We start from the raw sequence: 23,590 nt of genomic DNA, 5'->3' as shown, positions 1-23,590 counted from the left end.
AAGAAAAAAGTACTAGAATCTGTACTTTACTGAGAAAGTGTTATCCCAAATATAACATTTGTTAGCGAGACTGACCACCCGATCCCGTTAGTTGCCTCTTACAACAAGCATAGTCGTTCCTTACGACAAGCATGGTCGCCCCTTACGACAAGCTAGGTCACCCCTTACGACAAGCATAGTCACCATTCACAACAAGCATAGTCGCCCCTTACAAGCATAGTCACCCCTACAACAAGCATACGATACCCCAACGGGTATAAACTAGCTACATATAACCGTGTAGACAACAGACAATACCCGACGGGTGTAGCCGACTGAAGGTGTATGCCCTACCAAAGCAACTGTGAATTGTTGAAGATTATTTTGGGGTGATACATGCCCTTAAGTACTAATGAAAGTGCTGATATCATTGCAGCACACATACTACTCAATAAAGTTAAGGACCAACCGATGATTTCATATTACTATAGTTAATCTGTCATGAAAGAATCTGTTGTCCTCAACATTTTTGTAGCAGTATTTTTCAAATAAAAAACAAGAAAGAATGGCTGTTATAATTTTCAGAATTGATTCATACCAAACAAAAACTTTAATTATTTCGAAGACATGCATAACACTACGACATGACACCACACCTACCAATGTTTGATTTCAGCCACTGATGTCCTTCAATTAGCTGGTCAAGCATGGCCTCGTAATGGACGTTGGCTTCATCACTCATTACCCAGCCTGCTGTCACAATCTCCAGACGTCCGTCTGCCACCAGTCTGTACAACACAACAAGCTTATTTCAGTACACCCACATATATATAGAGTCATGAGAAACTTTCTTAACAGACCCATCTCACAACACTGTCTAAATATGACTACCTGCATAAGGCTATCAAAAAAATATTCCTGGATCTCAGGCACTGACCGCACGTTTTCGTTCTTATTTCCATTTTCCCAAAAAAAATCCTTAAATATTCCGCGTCTTGAACACACTACCCCATCAGTGAAACGCTACAATACTTCAAATCAATGCGATCCAATATAGTGTGCAGTTACTTCCCTTTTCATGCACACTGCTGTATTACTGCCCATCTCGTGTGTTATGTTCGGGGTTATGGCTACAATAAGAGTTTGTGTGCTTGCTTTGCTGTTTGCAAATTTGGTCAATGGAAACATGAAATTTACGATAAAACATCATTAGACATTTCAGAAATTCAATGGTATTTGTGTACTGAAAACCTGACAATGTTTCATACGCAGGGGTTAAAGGGGCACTGATCTAACGCAATTCCCCGGGACTGGTTGTTGCCTTTGTTATTGTTTTTTCCCAGTGAGTACCCGGATGTAGAGCAGAAATCTAGACTAGCTCGCGACCTCTGTTGCGCCATTCGTAAGCGCATTAGTCACTTTTATGGATACCGGTAGTAATAAGAGCGTATGGTCACATTGATCAACAAAATGAAATACAGTTTTCGAGATAATAAGGAAATGTAGGCATCTTTGTGGGTAGCATCGGTAATGGTGACGAAGTTTTGATAAGTCACTTGCTTGGTAATTTTGCGATTTTCGTTTACACTATCTTGACTTGCAACACAAAGTAAATATTTCACCTGAGCATTGCCTTTTTTATAGTGTGTATATTTTTTTACTGTCAAAATGTGTAACATATTTATTAAACGTCTAAATATTCAGTTATTTTACAAAGTGACTGAAAAACATTTCCATCTGTATTATTATAATAACGAATTCCAAACATTTTGATGTTTAATGTCATCACCAAGAGACTGAAAATGTTACGTTGAAAAGTACATTTCTATGTTGTTTGGCTTCTAATCCTACATAATAATCTGTTGTGATGTTTGTAGGCCCTTTTGATCGTCTTAATCAATCTGGACAGATTTTTTAGTCAAAATGACTGAAATATTTACACATTTTAAAAATTGCCTGAGAGAATCACATTTTACAAATTGACGGTAATCTATACATGCTTACAAAGGATTGAAGAATTTCCCAACCAAGACGTAGAAAAACAAGAACGAATCGGTTCAAATGAAGGAAAACAAAATGCAAATACCATAATTACAACTTACCAAATTTATGTGTATAAATAGGCAGCTTCCTTATTCGAGGAATGTATCCGTGAATATCCACACAAAGGAATAATATCCCACTCGTCTGCAGCTATACAAAATAACTTATTCGATGTCACGTGTCTCTGTAACTATCAAATATTCTAAAAGATATATATCGTTTCGGGTGTCAAGTCTCAAGGGTCGGCTGAGAAAGGCCACGTGACAACTATTTTCATTACGTCGACGGTTCCTAAAAAATCCATTGAGTTTGATAACAATGAGCAACAAATCAACGTATTATCAGTTAACCCTTTGAACAAATTGTGTGTTGTTTTTACATCGGCACTTCACGCCATGATATGAGTGTATTCCCTTTGTTTTAGTAAACCTAGACATGTAAACACTCACTTTTGACATATCCACTGTGCAAGATTACAGTGATTAATCAATCAACGTATTTTCTGTTAATCCTTTGATGACTAGGAACGATCCGTTGATTTACAAAAAAAAAGTAAATCAACGGATCATTCATCTCTTGCTGGGCTGCCACGTGCATATTACATAACCTCACTTCAAACCTGGATTTAGATTGAATAATTACCCCAGACACAATAAATGCCAAATGAGAACCTTTGTCAGGTAATCTAAGTGGTGCTACCACTAATTGTACCTGTAATAAATTCATTAACTGAGCATCAAGTGAATGACGACAAATACACAAGTGTAGGGTTATACGAGAAAACGTGTATGACAACAAGGGAGTAGTAATCGTATTACACAATCCGAAATCCGAAAATGCTTTCACTGCATGGATACTTTTTTTAGTATTAAACTATAACCATCTGGGGTATTTCCAAATGACGACTTCCGATGAGCTCCGCCGTTCTTTTTGTCTGTTTGTTTAGGCTGAAGAAATTATTTAACATGCGCCCTTTGTCGAATCTTTATAGATCACAGTTAACCAATCAGTGTTTATGCAAAAATGCGTAAAACAAATATTGCCTCCAGCCTCCAAGTTTATTTAGCTGTCCTTGCAGACGGTAGCCCAGTCTCTGGTCACGCTCAGTTGCGTTGCGTATCATCCGGGTACTCACGGGGGAAAAAACAATAACAAAGGCAACAACCAGTCCGGGGAATGGCGTTAGATCAGTGCCCCTTTAAGATTACATGTGTATTTGTCTCGTAAATTAAGACGGAAATAGCAATCAGCTGTTTACTCATTTTCTCTCCTATCTATGGGTGATTTAGGTTAAAAAATACTGAATGTCATGGCCAATATATATCATAACTGACAAGAAATTCCATAGCAATTGTTAGAAAGACCGAGGACTATTTTACTCATCAAGAAATACATTTATGTAGGGAGGCCCTTTTCAAGGTTGATTTGCACAACTGCCTATTTGGACTCTTACTAGTTTGAGCAACCCCCACCCCTCCAAAAAAAAGGCTGCCTGCGCTCACGTTTTTTTCAAGAACCTGAGAACAAATTCTTCTACTTTTTTAAGCCTAAAACTTATACAAAGACTATCAATATTGTGGTTCAATACCAATGAAATATAAAAAAAATATTTACGTATATTTTTGGTGACATACTTCAGAAATTTTTCTTTTTTTTCCTGAGATGCAGTCTCCCACCATCTTGCCAGAAATATCATCTCAGCCCAAATAAACTTCCATGTTGGCTGCTTCATCAGTTGTTCTACCGCACTGTCCAGAGTTTCCTTAGTGTAAGAATTGTAGTATTGACTGAAGGTACTGAGCCAACCTGAAGTACAGAGGAACAATTAAATGTAAACATGTAAATATGGCATGTACCGGTAACTTGATATTTATCTAAACTTGCTAAGAGGCTGATATTTAGCCACAAATCTGAAGCAAATGTCAGTGAACATTCTGAAATTGGAATATAAAAATTGCAAAGTCATGTTTTCACGTGAGGTGAGGTGAAATTGGGTTTAAATTTGCATCCAAGATTATTACACTTAAATAGCGACGGGCATGCACGTGTGTGTGTGGCTGCTTGGACTAGTCCTGACTAATGCCGATTTATAGTGCTAGCTCACTGAGGAACCATGCCACAGTTTAACATGAATACCCCACTCAGACACAGTATACTGACTCTGACCCGACCAGTCTTTGTTTTAGCCCCTTTATGCCGAGCGCCAGACAGGGTAACAACAAGTACCATCTTTTAACATCTTTTGGTATGATGCGGCCGGGGATCAAATCCCGGACCTTCCGCTCTCCGGGCAGACAATCTACTACTAGACCACGGAGGCGGTCCATGTTTTTAGGTGATGCTGTGGTAATGATCAACTGTGTACACAATTTGGTTACACCGAGGGCCCCTTTTATCAAAACGATCTTAACCCTAAGGTTACCATAACCCCCATACTTCAAAATGGACATGCTGCCGTCATTGTGCTAAGATTGTTTTGTTGAACAGGACCCAGACTCCAAGAAGTCCCAATTTGGTCTTAAAGAGGGCCGTGAAGGTCACTTCAGGACAGGGGCGGTCGGGTAGCCTAGTGGTTAAAGCGTTTGCTCATCACGCCGAAGACCCGGGTTCAATTACCGACATGGGTACAATGTGTGAAGCCCATTTCTGGTGTCCCCCGGCGTGATATTGCTTGGATATTGCTAAAAGCGGCGTAAAACCATACTCACTCACTCACTTCAGGACAACTAATAACATCCTCGTCATCCAAAACGTTTTCAGTCTACCAGACCGAACTTGCTTCTTAGCATCATGTTGAGTGGTTGATTGGGTGACAGCGAGAATGGTTTTAGACATATTTCAGAAATACCACAGTGAGAAACATCAGAAATTGTAGCCATGTGGGGAATCAATCCCGGGTCTTTGGCATAGTGAGTGAACACTTAAACAACTAGGCTACCCCACCACCCTCATGTTTAGTACATTTTGGTTGTATCATTTGGATATTGTTAGCTAAGCTTACTAGAGCGAACAGACTAGTAGCTACTAGGACTGCAGGGTATTACTAGTATACTGGTAGAGTGCAACACCCTTTTCAAACAATACGCACTGCAATATTTTTTCTGTTGTCTGATATATTGGGTAAAAAATATATAACAAGTTTCATTTATTATTTGTATCATTTAACCTAAAACACAGACATTCGTTCACAAATGATGTTTCAAACAAACTGTCGGAAACATGGAAGTGATTTTTCTCCCGCGTTATCTCCACTGTGTCCATGACTACAAAATGGTGGCGACTATATTTATAGGATCTGCATGTTCACTCGGTGTCAATCGCTGTCAAACACTTTAGCTCCCATCACACTGCAATTCAGATACCTGTAGCACAACATACTGAAACAGACTATTCTTGCCAATACACAGTCCTGGTGGTCAAAGTGGCAGACTGCCTCAAGCTGATCACTTCAATGTGATGTTTCCTTGTTTATTAACACCGCACTCAGCAATATTCCAGCTATATGATGGTGGTCTGTAAATAATCAAGTCCGAACCAGACAATCCAGTGATTGACATCATGAGCATCAATCCATGTAATTGGGATACGATACACGCATTAACCAATTCAGCGAGCCTGACCACCCGATCCCATAAGTCGCCTTTCATGACAAGCATAGCATGGGTTGCTGAAGACCTATTCTTGCCCGGATCTTCACCGGTATAGAGTACAGTGTTATGAGTGAATCTGTACTTACCTGGGTCCTGGTGGGAGTGGGGCACCACTATGACATGCAAGGGTCTGTCCCCTCCCTTGGCTGTGTAGGAGGGCACCTGGAGGTCGGGCACCCACCCACTCACAGTCAGGATGAACTTGGGGTAGGCCACCTTGATAGACGACCATTCCGACTCCATCTGAAGCCACAGCCATTAGCAGTCATCAGTAAATGAAAGGAAATCAGTGAGATAATTATGTTGAACAACAACTTGGGTAACACTGGATTGATTGATTGATTGATTGATTGATTGATTGATTGATTGATTGATTGATTGATTGATTGATTGATTGATTGATTGATTGATTGATTGATTGATTGATTCCACACTCCAGCTATATGACTATGATCTGTAAATAATCTACCTTGGACCGGATAATCCACAGACTGACACCAAGAGCATCAATCTACACAATTGGGACATGCATCAAACCAAGTCAGCAAGCCTGACCAACCAATTCTGATAGTCGCTTCCCACAACAAGCTTGGTTTTCTTGAAGATCAATTCCAACCCAGATCTTCACGAACACAATAGACTGAAGTCATGATAGGATGTATATCAGTTACCTCAATCAATGGGTTCTGGGCCTATTCTTGGGCTTCTCCTGTGGTATTTTAATCTGGTACCCTAACTGTTCAACTTTCAACATCAGGGTTATGACAAGGACCAATTGAGTTCCATCTAGAATTTCGACCACTGTTGCCCAAATTTTTTTATCAGAATAAAATATGTACCATATCACAATACACAATTTAAGATGTAAACCTGAATCTATAGACATTTTCATGTAACCTTAACAGAAGTAAACAGTACCAGTTTAAAAACCAATAAATGATCATATAAATAAAACAAACAGTCAATCTTATCAATACAGAATGAAAATATCATATCATTTCATATAACATCCTGGTTCACTGATGAATCGCATCAACCTTACCTACCAACAGGAACACAGAGTTCTCAATTCTATCCCAGAATCCTTCAGCATCAGTTTGAGATTGATCTCTGAATTTTCTCACCTGAATATCAACTCCATGTTGCTCAGCTGTCAGTTTGGCTTGGCAGGTCGGCCATGTTGTGGAGATCTGCCTCACTGCTACGGTGTTCCCGGAGAAGTGGGCATGGCGTGGTGAGTAGGCCCTGGGACACTTCTAATTAAGTAAGATCAGGTTTAAGGAAATAAAAAGTAATTCCTTGTTGTGTTTGAATGCAAATATCAGTAAAATACTGAAGTATCACAGCGATAGAAACTAACATTTTTAGGCCACTAGTCCTTATAATGATAAAATATAGCAAAACCCTTAAAGAGGGCAAATTTGTACTTGTCCTTATGTCAAGTTATGATACTTCAACTATGGCAAGGACTACAGAACTAGAGCCAATTTCTAAATCTGTCTCATGTTAAAGCCAAAGTCATGATAATGAAGACAAAGTCTAGTCATTTTGTCTGAAGGAAGTAAATGTGGTAAATTAGGATCATATGAATTTGTATCACAACCATATGTATCGTATCACAACCAAGTGGATCACATCACAACCAAGTGTATGACATCACAACAAAGTGGATCACATCACAACCAAGTGTACTGTATCACAACTAAGTGTATCACATCACAACCAAGTGTATCACATCACAACAAAGTGGATCACATCACAACCAAGTGTACTGTATCACAACCAAGTGTATCGTATCACAACAAAGTGGATCACATCACAACAAAGTGGATCACATCACAACCAAGTGTACTGTATCACAACCAAGTGTATCACATCACAACCAAGTGTATCACATCACAACAAAGTGGATCACATCCCAACCAAGTGTATTGCATCATAACCAAGTGTATCACTTCACAACCAAGTATATCATATCACAACCAATTGGTTGGCCAAGGATTTGTGGCCAAGTGTATCATATCCTAACAAAGTGTATCATGACATAACCAAGCGTGTCGTATCACACCCTAGCATATTGGCCAAGGATTTGTGGCCAAGTGTATCATATCCTATTAAAGTGTATCATGACATAACCAAGTGTAGCATAACAATCCTACCTGTTCCTTCTCCACCAGACTGACGGACCGTGACAGCTGAGACTCAATTCTGAAGTAGATCCAGAAACACAGGCCGATGTAGATGATCGACACACCAATAACAGCCGTCCAGAAATCTCTCTTCTTCATCTTGACCAGGTCTGGTCATTATGGGTGCAGGTCAGTGCTGAAAACAACACCAGCAGTGACGTAAGAGGCGACTAACGGGATCGGGTGGTCAGGCCCGCTGACTTGGTTGATGCATGTCATCGATCCCAATTGCGTGGATCGATGTTCAGGATATCAATCACTGGATTGTCTGGTCCAGACTCGATTATTTACAGACTGTCGTCATACAGCTGGAATATTGCTGAGTGCGGCGTTAAACAACAAACCAACCAACAAAAATCTTTACCATCAATATCTAAAGTAAAGGTGTTTTAATCAAATAAGAGTTCATTTGACATGTACTCCGATTTCTACTCCGGTAGATTTTATGCAAACTCACTTGGTTACTTATGCAACCCCCCCATGACCTAAATTACACAATAATAAACGTTTTCGGTAATGGGAAATATGTGGTGTTTTTGATCGAATATAGGACAATCGTCCGAAAACTGTCGCTCATATGGCATATTGTCTGGTGAGCACCGTGACAACCGATCACAAAGATGCATATTTCTTATATAGATGCATTTATCAAACACTGTAGCTACCTGGAATTATTTTCTAGAAGTATGAGCCTGAACATGAAATACGTGCTTCCACACAATCATTTCCTTCCGCTCCGCTCGACTGCTGAAGCTATTTTGAGAACGATCGTTTCATTGGTTGATGTTAGAATATCTAACCAATCATTGCAAACGATAGATGTTTTAACGTAAACCAGTTTCTCGTGTAGAAAACGCCACGGTGGATTGCTTTGAACCGATCCCAGTCTAACAGTTTCCCTGCCTGACTACACAGTGCAGGCGTTACACGTGTTCAATTACCCGTAACTGTTTGCTTGTTCCCTTGTTCCCGTAACTTTGTTCCCTTTCAAAGCCTCTGAAATTGTTAACATTTCTGTAAAAATTCACATAGATTTGAATACAATTAAGGCGTTATATATATATATATATATATATATATATATATATATATATATATATATATATATATATATATATATATATATATCAGAGTCATCCTGCCGAGCCTGTGTGAAATGCTTCAATTATTATTTTGACCACCGACCAAAGTATTGAGATAGAATTCCTCAAACCAACTTATAAAAAAAGAAATGCCAAACGAAAAACAGACAAATAAATTATGCGCATGTAAAATCTCATAGTTAACAGCAGGGCCCAATTGCACAAAGCGATCTTAGCGCTAAGATGATCGTAACTCCCATACTTTAGCATAGGCTTACAATAGTCTTAGCGCTAAGATCGCTTTGTGCAAGTGGGCCCTGGTCATGTTCTGTCATAGTATTTTAAACTTTTTTCAGCATTAGAGATCGACACATACAACTAACACTCCGATAAGTGTATATTCGAAAACACCTTCCAGATTACGAGACGAGTGAAGATCTAGGGTAGAATAGGTCTTCAGCAACCCATGCTTGCTGTAAAAGGCGACTATGCTTGTCGTAAGAGGCGACTAACGGGATCGGGTGGTCAGGCTCCCTGGTTTGGTCGATAGATGTCATCGTATCCCAATTGCGTGGATCGATGTTCATGTTGTCAATCACTGGATTATCTGGTCCAGACTCGATTATATACAGCAATAATCCAGCTATATGACGGCGGTCTGTTAATATGGACCAGACAATACAGTGATTGACAACACGAACATCGATATCACGACTATAGGGACACCACAACTGGGCTTCACACACTGTACATGCTGTACCCTAGACTAACATATAGTTTCTGAAAGGAACATATCGTACATAAAAAAAACAGTTGCTCAGTTATCTTAATAAAAATATAATAAAAAGGAGCCCAGTGATATTGCAGTGATCTAGACTAGCATTATAGACGTGCATGGGCTGTATTTGATATATATTTGTATCAGGGTCTGTAAGACAGACTAACTGTACCTATATGGAGAATCTAACCCAGTCCGTCAGCGTGACGAGCGAACGCTTCAACCCCATCTAAGTAGCTGAATATAATAACCTGTTAACGACTAGAGTAAATAACTACCAAAATATCAGCAAATACAAATGAGGTTATTTCTATACGCAAATAATTTATTTAACGCGATCTCAATATAGATCGCCATTGATTTGTAGGTCAGCTGCATGGAAGCGCTCGGAAAATATCCATCATATCGTAACTCAATGTGGAGGTAAGGGGAAATAGGGTTCAACGTCTCTTTAGAGATTGCTCCATGTATATCGTGACGTGCGCGCGCGTGTGTGTGTGTGGCTACTTGTACTAGTCTGGTTTTATAGTGCTAGCCCACTGAGCGAATATACCTGGTTTGTCAGCACCGTACCATTGCTCCTGTGTTTCCCCAGTGAAGTGGTAAACGTCTTAGACATGCGTCACCTCGTGATTTCCTCACACATCAAGCAGACATGCCGAGATATTACTGACCTGAGTCACTCGTGTATTCCCTGCCCTTAATTTTCTTTGTTGCATATCGTGCGATAACAAGTCATGCGGTTAATAAATGTAATTCATCCTCCATTGCTCTAGGATTATTATGTACATGCACTGTTTTCTGCATATCCATTCGACCACGGAGACGGCCTGTCCATGTAGAAGATGACAATGATAGTGACATTTTAAATGTATATTTTACATGTAAATGGATCCGTCAAGAGATTATTAGAACCAGGAAACGACTACAAGGGGGAACTTAGTAACGCCTAACAAGGTTTCGTCATTGGCTTTTAAATCAAAATATTGCTCACTGTTAAATGTTAAGAATGTTAACTTATTCTCTTGTGTCACTCATTATGACGTATAAAAGCAATTATAAACCCCCCGTGACGTCATGCTTTTGTTCTCAAAACGGGTTGTACCTCGTAAAGATCGTCCTTAAATAGAATCTACGGGACATCATGTCAAATATCGGACATTTTATATACTCATTAACTGTATATGTTATAAAACATTCCCCGCTGCATGGATTTGAATGACATTTATCCAATGAACCTTAACACTTTGGAAAACTATTTTGAAGACATTCTTTAGAGTGATGTAAAATATTTTTGGCAGTGTGTGATACAATATGTTGTTGTTCATCTAAATTATCATAAATTAGCCTCGGTTCGATTCCTCTCATTGTCCCAAAGCGATACACTTTCGGTGTAGTCCGCAGTTTATAACACTCACTCACTCACTCACTCACTCACTCACCCACCCACTCACTCACTCACTCACAGGCCGAATGAATTGGGATAGGATCTTGAGGAGGTAAGTAATAAGATTTACGGATTAATTAAATCTGCCTCGTTCGAGCTAGCTTCGCCCACAGACCCTGCAACAGGAGTGTTCTCTGTTTAACGTAGTCCCCATGAAAGGGGTTGTGCTATATTTTGTTTCACGAAACAGGAAGTAGGGAAAAAGATAGCTCCCGGATTAACCCAAGACTCAGAACATCAACAGGTATTCCTGTACCTGCTATTTATGTCTCTATAACTGAGTCGGTCTCATTATATGAGCTTAAGCTCCAAAGATAAACTAGAAGTCACCCACATTCCGTTGATCAGGTTTGGCTGGTGTTTAAGGCGGCCGGTTATAGCCATTGATCTGCGCTGACCACTATGTACGTTCTGGCCCGGGTGTCTGTTCCTCCATCATCATCATGATTAAGCCTCACTTGTGTCCAGTGAGTGTCCAATCGCAGATGGATATTGTAAGCAGTGTCTCTATGTAAATGCCAATGTTTACCTTTCTAGTGCTATTCTGGCATTTACTTCCATTTCAGCAAAAAGCGACCATGTTGTTTGCTGGCCGCTAGTTAGGCTGTTGAAAAACATAAATGTTTCTCGGGTATCGGGTCACTTTAAATTTTGCGCGTCATTCTTTTTTTCTGCCAAAAAAATCAGATATCCCGCATTATATGAAGCAGACACTGTTATCAATATTGCACAACTGACATTGTGTTAAAGACTCGAGTTTACCCTGTGCCCAGTTGTGTTTGACGGTATTCTTGGTGGGGAAAGTGTGTCCCTCCCTCATCACTTATGTTTTAAATATTTAAAAAATTAAATCCGACCTTCTCCCCCTTGAGAAAAATGTGCCCGAGAAACATTTATATTTAGCATGCAGCCTTACATGGACTGTTTAAAGGTATACATGGCTCCATACTCAGAACACCGGGATTTGTATCACCCACACGGAGCCTTGAAATGGTGAGCCTAAAAATCAAAACGGTATTTTCGAAACAATTGATAATACAAGGACTATGGATGTTTACTTTTTTGGTAAAGCCCACGATTAACCAATTTAATATTTGAAGCACCATGTTAGTGTCATGCATGATGTAGTTTGAATTAGGAACTATTTGAACACAACTCCTTATTATAGCTATACATTTTATTTAACTGGATTTCAACCAGGAAAGGATAGTAGTACCATCAGAGGTAAGTGATTGGTGGGGTTGTTGCTGTGAGATGATGGTCGCGGGGAAATTTGTGGGGTGGCGTGGTGATTTTGAGGAGGTTAGTAATTAAGATTTGCGGATAAATTAAATTTGCCTCGTTCGAGCTACCTTTGCATCAGGAGTATTATTTGATTAACGTAGTTCCAATGAAAGGAGTTGTGTAATTTTGTTTCCTGGGGTAGGAAGAAAGGAAGATGATAGTTCCTGGATTATTCCAAGACTCAGGACATGATCGGGTATTCCTGTACCTGCTATTTATGTCTGTGAAACTGGAACCGTAAATGAATTATAAGACGAGACATTCTAAGTGAGGTGCAATCTCATTATATTCTGATCTTAGTGTATGCTACCGATACACAAAGATCTGAGATTTCATCCTAAATATCAAATATCGCGCACCCAGGCCGTCACCGATCTGAGGACATCCATTTACAGGTCACGTCAGAAATACCTTTCGCAGATTTTAACCAACCAATGAAACGACTGTCAGGAAGTCGACATAAGCCATTCAGAAAGGAGCTTTCTCGAGCTTTACGTCATACGTTTCAAACTTGACTTCATTCCAGACTTTGCTTTGAAAAATATTTTGACAAAGTTCTCGCTTCAAAATTTGAAACTGCCCGCAGCTATATTTAATACTTAGAAGTATTTCACAGTTATGACCCGTTACTGTTATGGCGCTCTTTCTCTGAATCATTGTTTGTGCATGGTATGACATTGGAATAAATTACTTTCTCTTTGTTTTTTTAACCAAGACTGACACACTCATCTCCGTCAAGGGAAGGCCGCCATAGAGTAGATACTCTTTCACCCCGTGGAGATTCCGGGTTAGAATTATGTCCCAAATCACCTATGCTTGTCCTACGAGGAGACTTAACGATCGGGTGGTCAGGCTCGGTGACTTGAGATCATGCAACGTATACCCCAACGACATGGTTTGTTGTTCATTATAGAGACCACTGGTTTGTCTCCACCAGGCAATTAACAGACCAATGTTATATATAGCTGGAATACATCTTCCTGAGGCAAGAGAGTTAACTGACTTTAAAAGTCCAGTTTCCACCCCACAGTCAGTTAACTCTCCTGCCTCTGGAAGATGACTGGAATATTGCTGACTGTGACGTTATACAACAAACCCACAACATACCACAAAATATACCCCTGGAACAGTGAATTTCTATTGCAACATGACGAAAGAACACCAGATAAGCCAAATTGTCCCAGCGTACGCTTGTCTGGCCGTGGACCTGGTTTCTGTTACCAACATGGGTACAGTGTTTAACCCCGCCATGAATGAGTGAGTATGGTTTTAAGCCACATGTAGCAATTGTCCAGCAATATCAAGACGGGGGACACCAGAAAAGGGCTTCTCACATTACACCCATGTGGGGAATCGTGACGAGCGACTGCGACCACCCACTCACCCCCATGACATTTCTAAAGAATATTAATAACAGCTGCGTACGCACTAGTCGTTGCTTTTTGTTTTCATGTTTTACATCGGCAAATTTAGCCGTGATCAAATAGAATTATTCTTACCCTCAGATAAAACTAACGCGAAAGACAAAGGGATGTTTATATTAATCGCGCCTTTTCTGACAAACTTACTGATGAATGAGATTTTACGGGTGCTTCTAGCAGAACTCAATTTAGCACTTAGGACGCTCATCTTGAAAGGATAAATAATAAATCTCGCCATGTCCAGTTAGGGAGCGTTTTATGTTTCCGCAGAGGAGTAATTGACTATAGATCAAGAAAGGTGGTATTTTTAGTTGCCGTTTTTATTGGACCAACCGGTGATGTGAGACATAAAAAAAATAATCGATGCCCTAACGATATATAACCTTTTCAATCCAGATGGTTCGGCCTTATCGAGATCGACCTAAATTTCCGACAACAGTAACAAAATATAAATATATCTATATCTATAGATTAGTGTTTAGTGAGTGAGGTGGATAGCACTTCAGTGATATTTCAGTCAAGACGTGTCGGCTTAATTTCGAAAAACCCGAAATGCTGTTTACCACGTTTACCACGTTGGTGAAACCCACAATCTCTGAAATGAAGCTGACAAACACAAAATCATAATTAGGTGAATATGAGATTCGAACATAAGATCATACTATGGTTCTGACACACCTAAGGGAGAAAACTCTGCAAGCAAATTGCGGTGCCTTGGGTGACCAGCCTACCCGTACCATCTATTCGTACGAGGGGTGAATAATATATTCTGAGCCTCACATAGAAGGAATTGCGTCATAGTAAAACATTTTGCTGTGTGTGTGAGTTGGGTTTAATCACGGCGTGTCAGCTTAATGTGGGAGGAAAGCCCGAAGTGATGAAAGTCTCAGACGTTTACCACTTCGGTGAAACCCACGAGCACGGGTATGGTGCTGACAAACCTAGAAACATAATCGAGAGAACCGGGATTCGAACCCACAATCATAGGTTTCTGGCGTGACCAAGGGACGCAACTCTGCACAGCGAATCGCGGCGCCCTAGACGACTGGGCCACCAGTGCCCACTTGCTGTGAACATTACATGGCGCCATAGAGGTATATCACAAAACCTTGAGTCATTTGAGCAGGATGTTTCGCTGTGACAAGGCAGGGAAATAAGCAGGGGTCTGTGATCTTTGGAAATGGACAAACTTGAGGAACGCGCAGTGATCAAGTAGGATTGGGATAAGTTCTATTTCACACCGAAATGCCCAAAATACTACTTTGTTTTGGGATGGTTGCAAATGCAGTGAAGTCTCGTTAATCCGGCATAATCATATGCAACAAACATGACCAGCCATGTCGTATTAACGGGACTTGACTGTATGTTTAACGGTTCATATTCTAATTAACGTAGCAAGATAAATGAACATTGATAGTTTTTTTAAGAATGAAATTGTTAGTTGTTGATATAATCTATATAAATGTTTGTTGAGTGGGATGTACATACTGCTCTGTATTTTGGACAAACTAACATTAAATGAGACTCATCTTCAATCACATTTTAATCACATTGCTCACAAATTCTCAATTCTCTATCAGTTTCTTTGTCTGCCTACTTCAATCATAAGTCTATGAGAGCAGTTTCTAAATTGTGCTAAGCTTATCCTAAATTTTTTAAAATTGATATCAAACAAATATTATTCCGGGGAATCATTTGCCCTAAATAATTACTTTTTTTCTGAACATGCGATGGCCATTTTGTAAGTAGATATCAATCCTTATCTCCTTGGCATTCAGATAATAAGAACGAATCTGAAAGCTGATCAAGTACTTGCAGAAAAAGGGCTTAACACCAAAATCCATCCATGAAGATTTGAGTACAATAGGGAAGGGTGCTCCTTCCTATGCTTGAAGAGTTTAATCCTTTTAAGCGCGAAAGGGAGAGACTTGAAGATCACTCTCGTCCTGGAGTGCCTTTGACTTCAGCAACACTAGAAATGATCCGGAGAATCCACGATATGTTGATGACCGACAGCGAATGACCGAGCGTCATATCGCAAGTTCAGCAGATATTTCCCAGGAGAGAGAACATTCAATTATCACAGAAACTTTGGCAAAAAAGAAAGTATTAGCTGTTTTAGTTCAAAGCTTCTGATATCAAAAACGCACATATCTCGTGATAATCCAGCTCTGTTTGAAGCTGATCCAGAAATTTCCTTACGATTTGTGGCTATGGATGAAATATGGAGTCCAAACAACAATCTTAACAGGGGAAGCATTTGTCTTTATCACCACCAAAGAACGCAAAGACTTTCCCATCAGCTGGAAAGTTTATGGCTCTGTGTTCCGGGATTTCAAGAGTGCCATCATGGTGGACAATCATCCAAAAGGCCAGACTATAAACGGAGCACATTGTGCTGCACGTTTGAGACAATTACGGGAAAAAATTAAAACTGAGAGAAAAAGCGAGCTCTTCGACCAGGACATTGCGCCAGGGCAGAAATCAGTCTCTGTAGTGGCTACAATACACATGTGTGACTTTAAACTCCTTCACAACCCACCTTATGCCCCCGATCTGGCCCCGTCAGACTTCCATCTGTTCCCAAACACGAAGAAAGCTCCAGCCGGTAACCATTTCGACGCAAACAACGACGTAACAGCAACTATGGAGAACGTTTGAGACAGCCAAGAAATGGACTTCTACGAAACTGGGATAAGATCCCCCCAACATCGTTGGCAATATTGTATCACTGTGGAAGCAGATTATGTTGGAAAATACATCTTTAGGTCAAGTCTTCATATATGAGGCTCAGAACTTTAATCAGTTTAACACATCTATGGGTGAGAAAAATTGTGCTCATGAATCCGTTGGCACCAAAAAAAAAAAGATTACTTTCGTCTTTCTCCTTGCCTTTGCGTGTGTTTGTGGCGGATGCCGCGACCTGGTGTCGCTGTTTGGGGTTTATTCATGGACGCATGCTCGTGGTGTGGTCGGGGTCGTGCAGTCGACTCTACATTTGACAGAGATTTCTTGTGGACGTGGAGATTCTTTGTCGCTTTTATTTACCTCAAATATATTTTCGCCAAGTTCTACAAAACAATAATCATGGTTAGGTGTCCACAAATTCGTAGCATGCCTATATGGAATATGTATGAATGGTTGTTTAGAATCGTATTGACATAAAACGGAAAAAGATGGTGCATGTAATGTATCATGTGTGATATTTACATGTCTTATTACTGCAATAAAACAAAATAATAAATAAGTCTTTTTAAAAGTCTTTTTTAGTATATTGTCAATAAATCAACCCAGGCAAACATGTATTATCGAGTCATCAATTACACTGCAAATAGACGCCATGCTGTTTTTACATATTTAATGTAATACCAGCACGTCAGGAATTTCTTCAAAAACGTTAACTGCAATATAACGAATATCTCCGCATCGGTGCTTGAGGACTATACCTTGCAAGCTGAGGAAATATCGGCTGCAGTTAAGTCTTTTCCAAAGGTCTATCTGGAATTTTGTACAACCCATACGCAATAATCGACCATGTCTTCTGTTTCTCTCAAATTACCGTTAGTTATTGGATCCGTACGAGACAAAAACCTGCAAACGCCGACAGTCGTTCAATTAATATGACATTTCCTGTGAAAGAAAACTCCCTATGCCATCTTAACCCAAGAATTTAGCCATGTTGACCAGGCAAAGCCTTTAATTCCGGCCAACAAATTGTACTATTGGCCCCAGCTAGACAGTTCAACATGCGCTCTCGCCGACAGTCAACAGCCGGAAGGTATTCAACATTAATCATATGGGTATCATTTCTTCGCAATAAAAAGTCAATTGTTCATGGGAACCGATATTCAGAAGAAAGAGTTAATCTTTCCCCTAATGGCGTCGTCCTTGGAGCCGCGTGGCCTGTCTCCCCTGTCTAAAACCCGATTAAGAAAGAACACCTTCGGAAGCGAGGTCGATAATCTGTCAATAATTTCTTGTGTGTTCTGCTCAAGATGAGAGAGGGGGGACCTGGGGACCGAGCCGCTCTCAGCGCAAACATATCTGAGATTGACTCCCGCATTTGGGAGTTGAAACAGTCTCTTGTGTCGTAGGATTTATTAATTGGAGTGACAGCTGCCGTCCCATCACACTAAATTCTGTTCCAAAAAACGCCAACGCTCCGAGAGAGACAGTTCCAAGTTTGGACGTTATTGGTTAGAACCTCGCGCTTCAGTCAGTATGCAATTTAATACGGGACTCATTATCAACAGGACGATTTGACCATCTCGAAAATCCATCGCTGAGAACCATGTCTCTTGACTGGTGAGGCGAAATGGGGTTCAACGTCGCGTTCAAGGTTATTGTACCTATATACTGACGTGCATGTGCGCGTGTGTGACTGTTTGTACCAGTCCGGACTAATGTCGATTTTAAAATGCTAGCCCACTGATATACAATGCCACAGTTTAACATGGATACCCCATTCATAAACATTATATTGACATGTACTATTTTATCCCTCAATGCCGAGCGCCAGGCAGGGTAACAACAAGTCCCATCTTTTAAATCCTTTTTGGCATTGCACGGCCAGGACATCGAGCCACCGACTCTCTGGACACTAGATATAGATGCACTGCATAAATTAAGAACTCCTGCTTATATGAAAGGATTAGCTGAGGTATACTACTTCTGTCTCACTGTCATTCCGGAACGTAGGAAGCAATTACGAAGTGGCACCAAACCTATAACCCTGGCAATTACGAATCCAACAGAACTAGGCGCCAGTCCAAACCACCAGTATAGTCACTAAGAATCAAACAGTGACAGGAGTGGCACAGATGGCACCGAGGCCCATGCAAACAGCGCTGGTGCCATTTAAACCCCTTAACAGCTGGCACAAAAACCCATGCAAACAACGCCGGGTGCCATTTAAACCCCTTAACAGCTGGCACCAAGAACCATGCAAACAGCGCCGGGTGCCATTTAAACCCCTTAACAGCTGGCACAAAAAACCCATGCAAACAGCCACGGGTGCCACTTAAACCCATACCACCTGGTACCAAGACCCTTGTAAACAGTGCCGTGTGTCATGTAGAATAAAAACAGCTGACATCGAGGAAATAACCGCCGCAGATCCCTGACAAAGCCACAATACCGGGCACCAAGTTGCCTCAACTATGCGAATGTGAATGGCATAAGCTATTGACAATTACCACTGTAGAAAGAGTTCCATCACAAGGATGTTAATGAATACGCGGATGTCAGAGTTTGGGTAGCTCCTAGGTTGAAAATATCGACCAATAGTGACATTTATTACAAATTGTAAGCCCCATGTAAATGTGCTATGAACGATATACTTTGCAAGTGGTGTATTTTGAATGTACCCAGGTAAATGGTAATTAGGTTCCTATCACAAGAATATATCAAATATGAGTATATGAAACCTCACAAGCTGTCGCTATTCCACTCTACAACACGGGTCAGTGATATGTAATGTCCTATTGGGCACAATACCGGTCATGGCCGCGGAATGGCACGGTCATTAAAGACTAATAGTGGAGCTCCGTAATGACGGTCATAATTGAATATATTTATGCCTAATAAAATCTCCATCAGCAGATTAGATCTAGTGCAATAGGTCAATGCTCTCAGCACACAGTTTCAAAATTACATCCATCGTCGAGAGGGTTCGCGTCACTCGATCAAACTCTTCTTCTCTTAAGCTTCGGAAAGGGCACTTGGCAGAGAAAGTGTAAAGAAGGGTTTGAAGTGTCTGACGCCCTGTTAACAAGTCTATCATGCATCTCTACGGCCACCTCCATGATCTAGTGGATGGCGCTCGGAGAAGGTAAAGCCGGTGGTTCGACCCCCGTCTGCGTCATACCAAAAGACGTTAAATGATGGTACTTGTTGTTACCCTTCCTGACGTTCGATAAACAAGGACTGGGCCGCTCGGAATCAATATACTGTGTCTTGGGGTGTCCATGTTATACTGCGGTATGGTGCTTCAGTGGGCCAGCACGATAAAACCGGCATATAAGCAAACATAAACGTCTTCCCAAGTTGAAGGCTAACAAAAACGCAAGAAACATGAGCAGGCGTTTTAGTCATGCATATGTACTGAATCATACCAGACGTTCTTTAAGCCATTTAAGCAATATTCAAGCTAAATAACGGCGGTCTGTAAATAATCGAGTCTGGACCAGAAAATCCAGTGATTGACATTATGAGCAGCGATCCACGCAATTGGGATACGGTGACATGCATCAACCAAGTCAGCGAGCCTGACCACCCGATCCCGTTAGTCGCCTCTAATGACAAGCATAGTCGCCTTTTACGGCAAGTGCAATAACCTTGAACACGACGGTAACCCGCATTTCACCTCACCTCATCTTCAACAAATTTGGTATGATTAAGACAATTCAACAAAGTTCAACTTTTAAAATACGAGCATGCCGAAAGTAACAGAACACCTTGACTTTTCTTATCCTTTGTGACGGAACCAAAAGGAGTCTCTCGCATTGGCGATGCTCACGCCAATCGGAAAGATATCGGTTGTAGAGTGCAAATGGTAATTAAAAAATAATCACATCAGTTTTGGATGGCAGGAGAAATCCCCCGTAACACCTAGGGAGAGGATCACATCACGTCTAGACGGGCACTGCTAGATTATGAGAATCAACTGTCACCGACAATTCGGAAAAAGTCGATGAAATGGAGACGGCTTTCCCTTTGTAGGTTAATAATGACAGTGTAAGATTTACACCGTCAGTCGTCGTGACGACGTTGCTTCGAACTGATACAGTTGAGAATGCGATGGGACGAGTTGGAGTGCTTTGGCTGTAATTGTGGCGATTGAGGAGGCGGATTTTCTGCTTCTAGCATGGTGGTCTTTATCAAACGCTGTATACACTGATAACGTCAGCACTGGTTTGTAATTAATTACAAATAAGTTGGAACAGAGTGGGTGGGTGTACGGCGTTTAACGCTGTTGTCAACGATGTCACGGCTACATCACGACGACCAGAGACATAGGAGTCAATCATGTCAACACGACTCGTTATTGTCATGGAATGAAGACACGGATCAAGTCTGGTCACGACTGGGTACCTGTCTTCACTGAAGGTCATTGTTACCACAGGATCCCCTAATCTCCACGGTACCGCCAGGGGTCGCTCGTAGTTCACGAACAGGACACTGTGTCATGTTTGTTTTTTGTTTTTTAACGCCGTACTCAACAATATTCCAGCTATATGACGTCTGTCTGTAAATAATCGAGTCTGGACCAGACAATCAGATTACTGACATCAGCAGCATCGATCCACGCAATAGGGATACGCTGTCATGCATCAACCAAGTCAGCGAGCCTGACCACCCGATCCCGTTAGTCGCCTCTTACGACAAGCATAGTCGCCTTTTACGGCAAGCATGGGTTGCTGAAGACCTGTATCATGAGTGTCGTTATGCTCCAAGAACTCAAGAACTATGATACAATGTTTCCTTAACACAGGGAACCACCATAAGGTTTGCGAAGGAGGGAGTTGGATTTAACGCCACTTTTAACAGTTTTCCAGTTATACTACGGCGTGTCAGTTTAAGGCTAGTGGAAACCCCGAAACGATGAAAGGGTATGGTGCTGACAAACCTAGAAACATAATCATGGCGAACCGGGATTCGAACCTACAACCATAGGCTTCGTTTGTCCCCAAGGGACGCAACTTTTCACAGCGAATTGCGGCGCCTCAGACGACTGGGCGACCTTTGCCCCCGGGCTTCCGAAGGAGCCTCAATCCCAACTTGTGACAAGCACGAGATAGCTTTCCTCCCTGCATCCCTTCCAGGAACAACGAATTAAAAAATGTATTTGACGTGTACAGACATTTTTGGTGTGTGTATACAATCATATTTTCTTAATGAAATGGATAACCACTCTAATTACAATTATCCATCTGTTTTACAAAGAATATAGTGTTTTCAAAGAAAAACAAACTACGCAATATCGATTAAACTACGGCGTCCCATCTAAACAGTTCACCGTTTCACAGCAAGGACCAACGTTGGGTGCCTTATGCTTCGAGTAATGCTCTAAACAGAAATAATTTGTGGAGTGAACCGCAGCCTTTGCCACTGAGAAACAGTATCTTGGAAATAATCAGAAATAAAAGCTGGACCATGGCGTGGAAATGGGGGAGAAATTGGACGTTCATTGCAGATATACGGATGTTTTGTGCCAACAGATTTCCTCCGGGACTATAAGCCAGAGGCCAATAACAGATTGGCAGCTCCTGAAGTGCACAGTCAAAGGTATTAAGGTTGCATTACGCATATATACTACTCGTGTGTGTGTGTGTATATATATATATATTTGGAAATGTATATATATATTTGGAAATGTTCCTCATATATATATATATATATATATATAGAAATGTTCTTCATATATATATATATTTGGAAATGTTCTACATATATATACACACACACACACACACACACACACACACACACACACACACACATATATATATATATATATATATGAAAAACATTTCCAAATTTGTTATTATCACCACTGCTAATTCAATTAGGGATGATTGATAATCAGATATATTCCCATCCAATTTTGTAAACATTATTATTAATCTATTTCTTTTAAATGCAGGCACATCTGGTGTAATTGGGAAACGTTTCATTGCATATAGCAATATCCCCGGCTGCCACACATCGTCCTTGGGCTGGGTTTAACGCTGCTTTGAATAGTATCTCTTCTTTGTTGTTGTTTAACGCTGCATTCACAATATTCCAGCAATATTTCAGCTTCACAAAAATAGTGTCTGGACCAGACAATTCAGATTCAGTGACTGACATCATGATCATCGATCCACGAAATTTGGATACGATGGCATGCATCGACCAAGTCTCAACTTGCTTGGGGTTTAACGTCGCGCCCAAGATTATTGCACTTATATAGTGACGTTCATGCATGTGTGTGTGTGCGTGCGTGCGTGCGTGCGTGCGTGCGTGCGTGCGTGCGTGCGTGCGTGCGTGTGTGTATGTGTGTGTGTGTGTGGCTGCTTGTACTAGTCCGGACTGATGCCGATTTATAGTGCTAGCCTACTGATATACCATGCCGCAGTTGAACACGAATACCCCACCCAGACACAGTATACTAATTAGGCCGAGCGCCAGACAGGGTAACAACAAGTACCATCTGTTAACGTCTTTTGGTTAGACGCGGCCGGGGATCAAACCCCGGACCTGAAACTCTCAGGGCAGACGCTCTACCACTAGACCACGGAGGCGGGCCGGATGTATGTTCAAAATGTTACTATTCAGAATTCAGTAATTTCAAATGCTTAATAAACTATAAGTGTTCTGTATGACAAGAAACAGTTTACTAATTAGTGAGTGAGTATAGTTTGACGTTGCTTTTAGTAATAGTCCAGCAATATCATGGCGAGAAATGAAACACCAGAAATGAACATCACACATTGTACCCATGTGGGAAATCGAACCCGGGTCTTCGGCGTGACGAGCGAACGCTTTAACCACTAGGCTACCCCACCGCCCCAGGTGGGAAAGTGATGTACAAAAGTAAGGGAATTGTCCAACTAATGGTACGAACTTAACAAGCATCAATATTCCTTTATGTTTTTGTGACTCTGGTGTTTTCATATGTATTCTGTTCACTTGATACATTATATTCAGGGGGCGGTCGGGTAGCCTAGTGGTTAA

The 23,590-nt window shown here is 40.9% G+C and overlaps 1 protein-coding gene across 1 annotated transcript in view; it reads right to left on the bottom strand.

Moving 5' to 3' along the window:
* LOC139443932 (alpha-mannosidase 2-like) overlaps positions 1-8,609 on the bottom strand; it is a 38,972-nt gene extending 30,363 nt beyond the window's left edge. Inside the window, exons 1-6 of the mRNA XM_071224819.1 lie at positions 8,527-8,609; positions 7,832-7,997; positions 6,797-6,928; positions 5,759-5,915; positions 3,657-3,828; positions 640-767 (exon numbers count right to left, since the gene is read on the bottom strand). Coding sequence (XP_071080920.1) covers positions 640-767; positions 3,657-3,828; positions 5,759-5,915; positions 6,797-6,928; positions 7,832-7,960 — 718 coding nt within the window. The 5' untranslated portion in view covers positions 7,961-7,997; positions 8,527-8,609. The remainder of the gene's footprint in view (positions 1-639; positions 768-3,656; positions 3,829-5,758; positions 5,916-6,796; positions 6,929-7,831; positions 7,998-8,526) is intronic.
* Between the last annotated feature and the right edge of the window lie 14,981 nt (positions 8,610-23,590).

This window comes from Haliotis cracherodii, unplaced genomic scaffold (genome assembly GCF_022045235.1).
Source record: "Haliotis cracherodii isolate W230 unplaced genomic scaffold, xgHalCrac1.p SCAF_5, whole genome shotgun sequence".
Lineage (NCBI taxonomy): Eukaryota > Metazoa > Mollusca > Gastropoda > Lepetellida > Haliotidae > Haliotis > Haliotis cracherodii.
This window is presented reverse-complemented; position numbering and strand designations above follow the sequence as displayed.